The sequence below is a fragment of the Dipodomys ordii genome, unplaced genomic scaffold, assembly GCF_000151885.1.
Source record: "Dipodomys ordii isolate 6190 unplaced genomic scaffold, Dord_2.0 Scaffold23, whole genome shotgun sequence".
In the NCBI taxonomy this organism is placed as follows: Eukaryota; Metazoa; Chordata; class Mammalia; order Rodentia; family Heteromyidae; genus Dipodomys; species Dipodomys ordii.
In genome coordinates, this window is record NW_012267239.1 from 9,279,211 (window position 1) to 9,292,316 (window position 13,106).

At 42.6% G+C, this 13,106-nt stretch overlaps 1 protein-coding gene across 3 annotated transcripts in view; it reads left to right on the forward strand.

The window, feature by feature from the left end:
• Taok3 (TAO kinase 3) overlaps positions 1–13,106 on the forward strand; it is a 131,356-nt gene that overhangs the window by 101,071 nt on the left and 17,179 nt on the right. For all 3 annotated transcript variants that reach the window (XM_013014430.1, XM_013014431.1, XM_013014432.1), the window contains 3 exons: positions 4,693–4,929; positions 6,828–6,956; positions 10,037–10,240. In XM_013014430.1, coding sequence (XP_012869884.1) covers positions 4,693–4,929; positions 6,828–6,956; positions 10,037–10,240 — 570 coding nt within the window. The remainder of the gene's footprint in view (positions 1–4,692; positions 4,930–6,827; positions 6,957–10,036; positions 10,241–13,106) is intronic.

Genomic DNA, 13,106 nt, shown 5'->3' on the forward strand with positions numbered 1-13,106 from the left:
TACAATAAGAGGTAAGAGGCTAATCTTGAAGCAGCTCACGGGAGCAGGTTCCATGTCTCTATAAAAACTACAGCTGTTATATCTCTGCAGTGACTGCCTGCTTTCAGCCTGACTCAACTTGTCATTCAGACTCCCCCACCCCTCCATCTTTGATTTTGGAGAGGGTTAGTTCCCTCCATTGCTCCATAATAGAAAATTACCACTCTTTTTCTACCTTGGTGCTGGGATTCTTTGAGGCAATTCAAAACATTGGGCTTATAGAAATTAAAAGGCTGAGCCAGGCACCGGTGGCTCACACCTGTCATACTAGCTCCTCAGGAGGAGGCTGAGGTCTGAGGATCATGGTTCAAAGCCAGCCTAGGCAGGAAAGTGAGACTCTTATCTCCAATGAACCACCAGATGACTGGAAGTGGCATTGTGGTTCAAATGGTAGAGCACTTGCCTTGAGCTGAAAAGCTGAGGGTCAGCTCCCAGGCCCAGAGTTCAAGCCTCATGACTGACAGAAAAAAAAAAAAATTAAAGGGTTTCTTTTTGGTTTCTATATTGCTGTTTATTGTGGTTGTTATGTTTATTCCATTTGGGGCAGTACTGGATTGGAAACCTGGGCCTTTTGCTTGCTAGGCAAGGTACTAAACCCTAAATTTACCCTAAAGAGGTAAATTATGAGTGAAACCACTTTAGAAACCAAAAAGTATGATTAAAAACAAAAGTATTGGCTTTTAAAATGTATTGATCAATAGTGTGTTCTTCAGACACACATTATAACCTTAAAACATATGAGCATGCACATTGTAATTAATGAATTTTAACTACATAACATGTTAAATTTAACAAATGAAACATCTAGTTGTTCTTCCATTTACATATATCTGTCTACCTGGGATGTGAAAATATAAAACTTAGTGTTTTGACACATAGGAAGACAATTGGAAACTTAGGAAGTTGGTTATGACATTAGGAAGGTGATACTAGGTGTTTCCACATCACAGAGAGGCAAACTAATGGCCCATTCAAATGTATCTGTGTATTGCACTTATACCAGATAAGGTCTGGCGAAGTAGAACTTGTCCTCTTTACTAGGACCTATCTGCTAGTGAAGACAAAAAGTGACTCCTGCCTCCTTTCTGCCCTGCATATGGGCCTCCTACCCAGGAAAATGGCCATCCTGAGAATTGTTTGTTGATCATAGGCCAATGCCTATGACAAAGTTTAAATGTGGCATGATAGTGTTGGCACATACCTTACCTCCCAGTTTCAGAAACCTGATTAAAGAGAAATGGTTTAATAAGAAAAATGGAAGTATCTGCTTAAAATACTGCTTCATTTGTCAGAAAAGGATGGTAAATTTCAAAAGACTAATTGATATTCTTTCCATTGACTGGAATTGTTCCTCCCCTAACTCTGTACTTCAGGAAGACATAAGAATAGTAAAGTTTAAATGTACATATTTCAAAATACTTCTCTGCTTCTCTTTTAACTACAAATAAATCCATTAAAAATAATAATAAGTTCTGTGCCAGCTACTCAGAAGGCTGAGATTCTGAGGATCATGGTTCAAACCTGCCCTGGGCAGGAAAGTCTGTGAGACTCTCATCTCTACTAAACTACAAAAAAAAAGAGCCAGAAATGGAGCTATGACTCAAGTGGTAGAGCACTAGCCTTGAGCACAAAAGCTAAGGAACAGTACACAGGTCTGGGGTTTAAGCCCCAGGACCTGCATGCATAGATAGATAGATAGATAGATAGATAGATAGATAGATAGATAGATAGATAGATAGATAGATAGATAGATAGATAGATAGATAGATAACTCAAGTGGTAGAGCACTTATCTAGCTTGTTCAAGGCCCTGAGTTCCATCCCTAGCAGCACAAAATAATAATAAGTTAATATAGAATTAGAGTAGTGGTACATGGCTATAATTTCAGCGATCAAGAGAATAGACCCTGTCTCAAAAAAAAAAAAAAAGTAAAAAGCGGTATTAATAACAATAGGAAGGCACCGGGTGCTGGTGGCTCACACCTGTAATCCTAGCTACTCAGTTGGCTGAAATCTGAGGATTGAGGTTCAAAGCCAGCCTGGGCAGGAAAATCCGTGAGACTTTTATCTCCAATAAACCACCAGAAAACCAGAAGTGGTGCTGTGACTCAAATGGTAGAGTGCTCACCTTGAGCTGAAGAGCTGAGGGACAGAGCCCAAGCCCAGAGTTCAAGCCCCATGACTGGCAAAAACAAAAACAAAAAAACCAGCAAGGCTAGACATGTAGGTTAGAGGTAACGCACATGGTTAGCATATAGGAGGCCCTAGGTTCAGTTGCCAACACCCAAAAAAGGAATGAATGAATGAGGTGATGAAATCGATTGTTCATTTTCTTTTCTTTTGGGGGGGGGATCCAGTCATGGGGGCTGAACTCTGGGCCTGGGTGCTGTCCCTCAGCTCTTCAGCTCAAGGCTAGCACTTTACCACTTGAACCACAGCGCCACTTCCGGCTTTTTTCTGCTTATGTGGTGCTGAGGAATCGAACCTAGGGCCTCATGCATGCGAGGCAAGCACTCTACCACTGAGCCAACTTCCCAGCCCATGATTGTTCATTTTCTTAAGTATTAGATGTTCTTTAGTGATGCTATTCTTTTACACTCTTAAAGTATCTTCTGTTCTTCTTCATACTTTCAAGAGTGTTATCCTTCAGAAAAGAGAGATGGATATGAAATCTACGGTTTATTTCAGCTGGAAGAATTTCAAAGTTCGGCTAATGTTTAATGGCATACTGCTATTATGCTACCTCGTTACAGAGCTGCCCTCGCTTGGCAGACAGGACTCTGTCTAGTGTTCAGAGACACCTTCCAAAGAGAGCAGAGAAACAACCTGTTCTTTGTATTAAACATACCTTGACCCATAAACTGAAAGTAGCAGCATGAAAATTTCCAGTAAAACTTGTTTAGGAGTGAGGTTAGGGAAAAGTGCCCCGTGAACCAGTGCGGGTGCACAAATCACAGAGAGAAGAACAAAGCTAAAATTATAGTCCTGGAATTAAGTGTATTTTTCTAAACCAGATAGGAAGATTGAAAAGGAAAGGAGAGGTGAATAGATCCAGAAGGTAAAGAGGGGTGATAAATGGAAGGAGTAGAAAATCATGAGAGGTTCAAAGGAAGAGACAAAAGGCACCAGGATTTCAAGATTTCCTTTGCACTCTTCAGCTGGTTGGACATTTACTTGAGAGTGAATTCAGGAAAAGTAGCCATCCAAAAATGATAGAAATGCCTTATCCCTTCGGGGAAGAAAATTAAAATAATTTTGTTAACGTTTCTTTTTGTGGGAAAAGGGAGGGAGAGAGAGATGTTTTCAGAGAGGGTCTCTCTCTGGGTATGGTGGCTCACACCTGTAATCCCAGCTACTCAGGAGGCAGAGATTGGGAAGACTTAGGTTCAAGGATAGCCTAGGAAAAATGTTAAATAAGAGTCCCATCTCAGCAAAAAAGCCATAGGGGGTGATTTATGTCTACAATCCTAGCTATGCATGAGACATAGGTAGGAGGATTGTGATCTGAGGCCAGCCCTAGGTAAAAACTGTGAGACACTATCTGAAAATTAGACTGATATAAAAAAAAAAAAGGTGAGGGTTGTGACTAAAGTAGTAGAGTGTCTACCTGGAAAATGTGAAGCTCAAAGTATAAACTCCAGTACTGCCAGAATATAACATTTCAAAAGGTATCTGTATGTATCTACTTGTCTGTCTGTCTCTTTCTCCTTCTCTCCTATCGTAAGAATAGGGAATAAATCATACTCAAACTATTTTAAAAGGATCTTCAAGGTCCCTATGACTATTACAGGCATAATCTTTTTATATATAAAAAAAGGTGTCTGATCTGGAGAGATTTTGCCAATATCACAGCAGACACCAGAAGACACTTGATGGTCATGATAGTGACAGCTTCCAGAGGAGCTGGCTACAGGTGAGGGAGGAATGTTATTGTTGGGAGCAGGGCTATTTAGATCAAACTGTCATTTGAAGGTCAAATTGTCATCGAGGTCCATTGCAATATATTGGGCACATCACTTCCTGGGTATGGACTGAGCACCATGAAGGAAATGGGAACCAAGAGGCTTCTTGGTAGGCAGAGTCCAGGGGATGCTAGTGGCATGTGGTATACAGGTAACGCCATTGTCATCAGGGGTGCACACAACTCTGTTGTGGTGGAAATATCCTGGATTCCAAGGCTCCCCCTTATCAGTCATGTAACCTGGATCGTGTGTCTGTATGTGTCTGAGTGTACATGAGTGCATGCGTGCTTTGGCTAAATAAATAAACTACCTCCCTCGTGTCTCAAGTTTACTTTCTTTTTTTCTTTTAATATATATATATTTATTGTAAAGATACTGTACAGAGGGGTTACAGTTACATGAGTAAGGTAATGAGTACATTTCCCATTGAGCATTGTTACCTCCTCTTTTGTTTCAAGTTTATTTTCAATGGAGCAGTAACACCTACCTGTGAGAGTGTCAAATGAAAGAGAGAATGGGGTGGCTTTGAGGAGAGAGTAAGTACAGAAAGAGCTCAGCCTGGTGTCCCTACAAAGAAGCAGTGGGTAGACAGGAAATGCCTAATGACAATGATAAATTCTGGGGTGTGGCTTCATCCAAAAGTTGGTCTCTGGTGACCCAATGACCTGAGTGCTGTCCCCAACCCATGGCAGGTTACACGGCAGATCCATGAGCATGAGCAGGAGAACGAGTTACGGGAACAGATGTCAGGTTATAAGCGGATGCGGCGCCAGCACCAGAAGCAGCTGATCGCCCTGGAGAACAAGCTGAAGGCTGAGATGGACGAGCACCGCCTCAAACTCCAGAAGGAGGTGGAGACGCATGCCAACAACTCGTCCATCGAGCTGGAGAAGCTGGCCAAGAAGCAAGTGGCTATCATAGAAAAGGAGGTCAGTATGCGCAAGTGCACTGCGTCAGTAGCCACAGCCAAGCCAGCCTGGCCACGGTCAGTGGTAGTTCCTGCTTGGGACAGGAGTGGACTTCCTACGGGTGAGAGACAGGTGTTATTGCTGAGTGGCTATAAAAGGTAAAACATTTTAAAATATATTCTGAACATCACTCCCTTCATGGTGTTCTGGGTACCAGTGAAGGAAACAGGATGCTCCTGTCTTCTGAGAAACAAAAAGGTCTAGTCTTCTTCCTACCATGCCCATAGTTTGTCCTTTTAGTGAGATGGTCCCTGCCTGTGGCTGATACACTAAGATTGGTCACCTTCCCAATATACCAAAGGATTAATCCAACCATGATTTGTGATGTCTAGGAAGTAGCTCTCTTCCTTCTCCACATTCTAAACTAACTTAGTTTTTAGTTTATTACCTTAGTTGGTGCTAAGAGTCAGGGCCTCATACATATTAAACATGCACTCCATTTCTTGACTACAGTCTGAGCCCTGGAAATTTAATTTTTAAAACAAACTAAGACAAGCCAGGTGCCAGCTCACACCTGTAGTCCCAGCTACTCAGGAGGTGAGATACAAAGAATCAAGGTTCCGAGCCAACATAGACAGAAAAGTCTATGATGAACCTCCCATTTCCAAACCAGCAAAAAGTATGGATGGAGACAGGGTTCAAGTGGTATAGTACCAGCTGAACAAATGTGAGGCCCTGAGTTCAAACCCTAGTATCAGGAGAAAAAAAAAAGAATAACTTGAAATATCATTGTCACAACTGGTACGTGTCCAATGTTAAAGACAATTTAGTCACACTAATCACAACTCAACAGACTTACCCAGTCACAAGTTCTTATAAAGTCACCTTCCCTGTCATCCCATGACACTGACCAAGTGTGGAAAAGCAGGAGTGCATGCTGTTCCCTGGGTGTGGAATGAGTAGAGCCATGGCACCAGGGTGTCTTGGGAACTAAGCTGTCTTTCTCCACCTGGGAGGAAACATCAGCTCAATAAAATATGTTTTATGGGCTGGGAAGGTGGCTCAGTGGTAGAGCGCTTGCCTTGCATGCATGAGGCCCTGGGTTCGATTCCTCAGCACCACATAAGCAAAAAGAAAAAAGCCGGAAGTGGCACTGTGGCTCAAGTGGTAGAGCACTAGCCTTGAGCTGAAGAGCTGAGGGACAGCGCCCAAGCCCAGAGTTCTGGCCCCACAACCGGACCCCCCCCCCAAAAAATATATATATGTTTTGTTTGTTGTGCTTAATAATATAAGTTTGTAGTCCACCTTCCTAATTTTTTTCCATAATTGGGAATGACATTCCTTTTTTGGGAGGGGGTAGTGCTCTACCACTTGAGCCACAGTGCTACTTTTGGCTTTTTCTGCTTATATGGTGATAAGGAATCAAACCCAGGGACTCATACATGCTAAGGCAAGAACTCTACCACGAAGTCACCTTCCTAGTCCCAGAATGGCATTTTTCTTTCTTTTTTTTTTTTTTTTTTGTTGGTCGTGGGACTTGAACTCTGGGCCTGGGCGCTGTCCCTGCGCTCTTCAGCTCAAGGCTAGTACCCTACCACTTGAGCCACAGCACCACTTCTGGTTTTCTAGTGTTTTATTGAAGGTAAGAGTCTCACAGACTTTTCCTGCCTGGGCTGGCTTTGAACTGTGATCCTCAGATCTCAGCCTCCTGAGTAGCTAGGATTACAGACAGGAATGAGCCACCGGCACCCGGCAGAATGACATTTCTTTTAAGACATACAAGAGCCAGACAAGAGATGTCTTTCATATTACTGTTATTTGTTGAAAAGCTGGCATGGCTCAGCACTTGGGGACTGTGGCCCTTCACTCAAGCATGGGGTGGAACCAGATTCACTCTGTCATGTCTGTTGTCTCTCCAGGCAAAGGTAGCTGCAGCAGATGAGAAGAAGTTCCAGCAACAGATCTTGGCCCAGCAGAAGAAAGACTTGACAACTTTCTTAGAAAGTCAGAAGAAGCAGTATAAGATTTGCAAGGAAAAAATAAAAGAGGTAAGGGTACCAGCGTGGTGGGTTGTGGCTCTAGGTTGTCACTAGAATGGTGGAGACTGAGAAATGCCTCACCTTACTTCAGGATGAAAATTCCAATCCAGCACTTCTCAGCTTCCCATTAAATCACCAGAAATGTTTATGAAAGCAAACTGCCAAGCCAGCCCTCTAACCCACGCAGAGGTCACGCATCTCTAACAAGTTCCCATGGAATGTCTGCTGCTATTATTCCAGGAGCCACTTTTAAAGACTCACACACGCTTCCTACTTCTAGCTTATTCTCTACACTTCAGCCAGAGAGTCAGGGAAAAAAAATTTTTTTTTCTGGAATACTAGGACTTTAACTCAGGTCCTTTTGCTCACTAACAGTGCTCTTTTCCACTTGAGCCACTTACCTTCAGCCCTTTTTTGCTTTAGTTGCTTTTTTGGTTGGGTCTGGAGTTTTTGCCTGGTCTGCTCTTGAACCAATATACCTCCTGCATAACTGGGATCACAGGAGTGTATTATCATACTAGATCCTGGCTGAGATGAGCTCTTGCTAACTTTTTGCTTGAGCTGACCTCCACAATCCTCCCAAATCTCAGCCCCCTGGGTAGCTTTGATTATAGACGTGTGCCATCTTGGCTGGCCCAGAGTAATCTTTTCAAACCATAAATCTAGTTATTTTTACTCCATTGTTTTCAGATCCAGTAGCTTCCAATTGCTCTTAGAACAGCTCAAAATGTCAGAAATCTGACATGACCTACAATCAGCCTACCCTTCCTCTGGCGCGTCACACCAGTGCTTCCCTTACTCCTAGTTCTTGCTCTTGGCTATTCCAGCCACAGTGGTTACCTTTCAGTTTCTCAGATGTACCAAGCGCCCCCCTGCACATACAACCACTTCCACCAGGATGCCCTCCCTGCCCTCAAGCCCTTCTCAGTTCCACCCAGTTAACTCCTCCTCCTCCTCCTTGTAGGACTAAGCATGGATTACGAGGACTTTGACTCAATATGACTCCCCCAAGAGAGCTCTCCTAAATGTATCAAGCAGGACAGGTGTCTCTGGTTTCATAACAGTGTTTTTATTTTTTGAATGATGGTTTGAGCTACTGACTATCAGCTGCTAAGCATTGTAAGAGCTGAGACCATGACTGGTTTGGCTCCTGACTGTATCCCTGTGTGCAGTGCATGTAAATATGGTACTGGAATGTCTGGTTGAAGACCATTGGAGAACTTCAAGAGTTTCCTTGAGGAAGTACCATTTCATCTGAACGCTCAGATTCCTTCAGGTCTCCTTTCCTAGCACTTACAGGAGAATTGGGTGCAGTTCTGTGGACTTTTCTTCTTAGAAGACTCAGGAGTTCTTATTGTAGACTTACTACGTGTATTAAGGTTTAATAAGGTTCAATAGTGCCACTGCCTTAGTATATAAAATATGGAGCTCATATTTTGATTTGTAAGTTAACACTACAGGATTCCTCTTCAATTAATTAGGGAGTGAGAGCAAGTGAGTTGGGGCAGTCGTGGGCCCAGGGATCTCTTGCCTACCCAGGTAAGCCACTGTAATGGCTAAGCTAGACATACAATTGTGGTTGATTCACACTGGCTGAATGGGCAGTCTCTGATGCTGTAAGAGACTGTAGAGAGTGGAGAGGAATAATTCCGTGTTTTTTCTTAGTGATCGACTTGAGGCAAATTCTTATAGTATTGCCAGAGGATGCTGTTGGATGACAGAAATCAAGTTGATTTTTCAATAAGAAATGTCATTTTTCTTAGCTCTTCTTACCTTCTTATTTCTATACAACACACTGTATGAATGTGACATCCAATTTGAGCTTTTGTAACACTAGGATAATAGGGTTACGTGAAATATTTAGGAAGTATTTAGAATCTACCTTTAGAAGATTCTCCCAGTGAACAGCATTCTAGAGTTCCCACTCAGGCCAGGCATAGGTGGCTCACACCTCTAATCCTAGCTACTTGGGAGGCTGAGATTGGTACCAGGGAAGAAAAGTTCTGGAGACTTCTCAATTTATATCTGGACACAATGGCACATGCCTGTCAGGCCACACTACATGGGAGGCTGAGCCTAGAAGGATTGTGCTGCCTGGCCAGCCCAAGCAGGAAAGTCCCTGAGACTCTACTGAAGGGAAGCTGGGTGTGGTGGCTCCTGCCTGTCATCCCAAAAACAATGAGAAGTCTAAAAGTAGACATCTCAAGTCAAAGAAGCATACCCAGATGGGAAGTGAGATCCCATCCTAAAAGCAACCAGTGAAAAACGAACTGGTGCGATGACTTCGCAGGATGATGTGGACCTAGCAAGCATGAGGCCCTGAGTTCAAATCCCAATACCACCAAGGTTTTTTGTTTTTCAAAGAGTTCTCACTTAGTCCTCAGGCTCCTTTTGGCTTTCCAGATTCTGATTGTTTCCAATTCTTTCAAGAGACTCTGAGAAAAAGCAAGATGAAAGCCAATTTGAGAAATCTCAGAGCTTTCTGTGCAAAACTCCTGTAACTCCTCATAAAGTAAAACTTGATTTGGCATAAATATTTAGACATAGAATTCTAAGAATGATCAAAGTCTCCCTATCTCAGCTGTTGAGAGAACACAGGGATATGGACAAAACAAAATGGCACATGTCCAGAAATCACTGATTCTTGATTTCAGAATACATTTTTATGGTCCCATAAGTCTAGACTTGCAAGCTAGGTGACTAATGTTGAAGCTGAGGTCAAGGCCTGAGCAGAGGAGTCACCTGACTTCTTCCTATGATCCCAACCTTCCTCGTGCTGGAAACATTTCCTGGATGGCCTGAAGGCTTCCTTCAAGACCTCATGGAACATGACAGGAGAGAATTTACACATAAGGACTTCCTGGAAGGGCAGAGATAACTGAAATATCGTGTGATGTCACGTGGTAAAACCTTAAGTAATATGGATGTCATCCATTAGGAAATTTCAACTGTGCAAGTAGTTAACCAAATGTAGACCAAGCTAGTCGGTAGAACACAGAAGAGTAAGCCCAACCCATTTTCTATAAAGGTTATCTTCTTCCTTTCACTACCTCCTCTGATCACTGCCTGGGTTTGTTGGTTTTTCCAAGGAAATGAATGAGGACCATAGCACACCCAAGAAAGAAAAGCAAGAACGGATCTCCAAGCATAAAGAGAACCTGCAGCACACACAGGCTGAAGAGGAAGCCCACCTTCTCACCCAGCAGAGACTGTACTATGACAAACACTGTCGTTTCTTCAAGCGGAAAATTATGATCAAGCGGCATGAGGTGGAGCAGCAGAACATTCGGGAGGTATGTTCGGTTCTAAGTCACTGTCTGGCTCAGGAGACATTGGGCTATGGGAGGGTCATGACCTTGTCTCTATGCTGTATTTCTTCATCCTTAGTCTTTAGCACAATGCCTGACACACAGTAGTACACAAAACACATCAGATACCTAATTTACCATTGGTAAGAGAAAACTTAATTGCAGAACAGAACATCAGCTTTTTCTAAAGACATCAAAGAATTTTAATGAACATCTATTATCTCTCCACTGCATATGACATAGTGAAGAATCAAAAGGGGTAGAATAGAGGACTTGACCCTGTGTCTGCTGGTTGAGGACTTGGGATTTTGTATGGTGTTCAAAATCATTTCAAATTAAGTTCATTCAACCAGTTATCTGGCATTCACAGAGGTAGATGCCAAGGCCATGGTGCCTTTTATTCTCTGCCTCTAAGAGGCCCTGAGTTGGGAGGGGAAATGTGTAGCAAGTTAGTTATAACCCAGTGTTCTGGGTTTAGTAATGGACATATAAACCATCACTTGCATATAGTCATGGCAACATTTAGAGGACTCAGGGATGAGTCCAAGGTCGCCAGAGTTCTGGGTATCTGGAAAGGAGCTAGAAGTACCTCCAGGAGTAGCATTCAAGGCCTTGTTTAAAGGAAGGCATTTAGGTTATAGCTCAAAGGCAGCCACAGCCATCTGAAGCTTTTAATCAGGGGAGACCTGATGAGATCTGGCTGTGCTTGGAAGAGTTAGTATACCAGTATGAGCCCATGCTGGAAGGGTAAGAAGCAGGAGGCCTGCTGGAATGCTCTTCCTGTCAACACAAAGGTATCATCATATGCCATGTGCCTGCTAGACTGCTACGCTAATGCTTGAACCATTCCTCCAGCCCTTTTTGCTTTAATTTTTTTGTTTAGTATTTTTCTTTTTTAGTGCCGGTCCCGAGGCTTGATCTCAGGACCTGGGAACTGTCCTTGAGCTTTTTTTGCTCAAGGACTGACACTGTACCACTTGAGCCACAGCTTCACTTCCTGTGGTTGAATCTTACAAGACTTTCTTGTGCAAGCTAGCTTCAAACTGTGAGCCTCCTGAGTAGCTAGGATTATAGGCTAGGATTACAGGCATGAGCCACTTGTGCCTGGCTTTAGGTTATCTATTCTTTTGATAGGGTCTCTCATTTTTGCTCAGGGCCACTTACAGCCTCCTACAGAGCTGGGAGCACAGGTGTGAGCCACCATATCTGGCATCTCGATAACTTGTCAGATGGCATCTCACTAACTTGTCAAGGCTGGACATGAACCTCAGTCCTCCTGATCTCTGCCCCCTGTGTAGCTAGCATAACAGGCATAGCCATCATGCCTGGTCTTGGAGTAATATTTCTGAGGCAAAATCCTTAGTAACGCTGACTAGATACATGGAGGAATTTTAAAAGGAGTCAAAAATTACTTCTACTCAGGAGGCTGAGCCAGGAAGATTATAAGTTCAAGGACAGACTGATTTTTTTTTTCTGACATGAGGTCTCATTAGGTAGTGCAGGCTGACCTGGAACTTCTCAGTTCTCTTGCCTCAGCTTCCTGAGTGCTTGGATCACAAGAGTAAACCACATACATAGCTCAGAGAACCATATTCAGATAGGAAGATCTAAAATTTCTAGGCAACCCACAGAATTCTAGGCCAGACTTATATGTTATCTCATCTTGGAGAAAGGAAAAACAAACCAGACTATGATGGTTCATGCCTGTAATCTAGCTATTCTAGATGATTGTTGTTCCCCAAAGTGATGGTAATTTCATGTGTAACTCCTTACATGCTAGGTTTTAACCAGCTTAGCTAAGTGAACTCTATAGGAGTGTTTTTCTTGAGTGCAGAATAAGAGAAACTTTCATGAAAATGTACAGTTTTTCTATTTACAAAAATAATTTTTAGGCTGGGCGCTGGTGGCTCATACCTGTAATCCTAGCATTTCAGGAGGCTGAGATCTGATGATCACGGTTCAAAGTCAGCCTGGGCAGGAAAGACCATGAGGAGCTGAGGGACAGCACCCAGGCCCAGAGTTCAAGCCCCATGACTGACAAAATAATCATAATAATACTTTTTAGCCAGGTGCTGGTGGCTCACGCCTGTAATCCTAGCTACTCAGGAGGCTGAGATCTGTGGATTGTGGTTCAAAGCCAGCCCAGGCAGGAAAGTCCGTGAGACTCTGATCTCCAGTAAACCACCAGAAAACTGGAAGTGGTGCTGTGGTTCAAGTGGTAGAGCACTAGCCTTGAGCTGAAAAGCTGAGGGACAGTGTCCGGGCCCAGATTTCAAGCCCCACGACCAACAAAAATAAAATTAAAAAATAATTTTTAAAAGAACTTTGAAAAGAGACAAATATAGAAAAGTAGAAAATACACTAATTTTTTCAATAGCTTTATTGAGATATTGTTGATAGTATAAAAATCATACATATTTAAGGTAGAAATTTTGATGCTTTCATGTAGGTATATATTGTAAAATGTTCCCTATATTCAAACTAATTAAACTCTACATTGTTGCTACATGTAAGTACATGTGCATGTGTTAGGAAGATTTAATTTAAAATTCATCCTCTTAGCAAACTGCAAGTGTTATTAACTACTGTCATAAGGTTATACATTATATCTCAAGATTATCTTGCATAAGGGAAATTCTGTACTATTTGAACAACATCCTCATTTCCTTTTTCTGATCATTTCATTCCACCCGGCCTCATCTGTACAGCTTATAACTTTTTCAAAATGAGATTTCTTTTGTATCAGTGGGGTTACTGGATTTGCAAGCATTAGAAACAAAACTCTGGCTGACTTAAACATGGAAAATAATTTACCACAAGACCATGGGGCAGGTGACAGAGCTGAAGACCA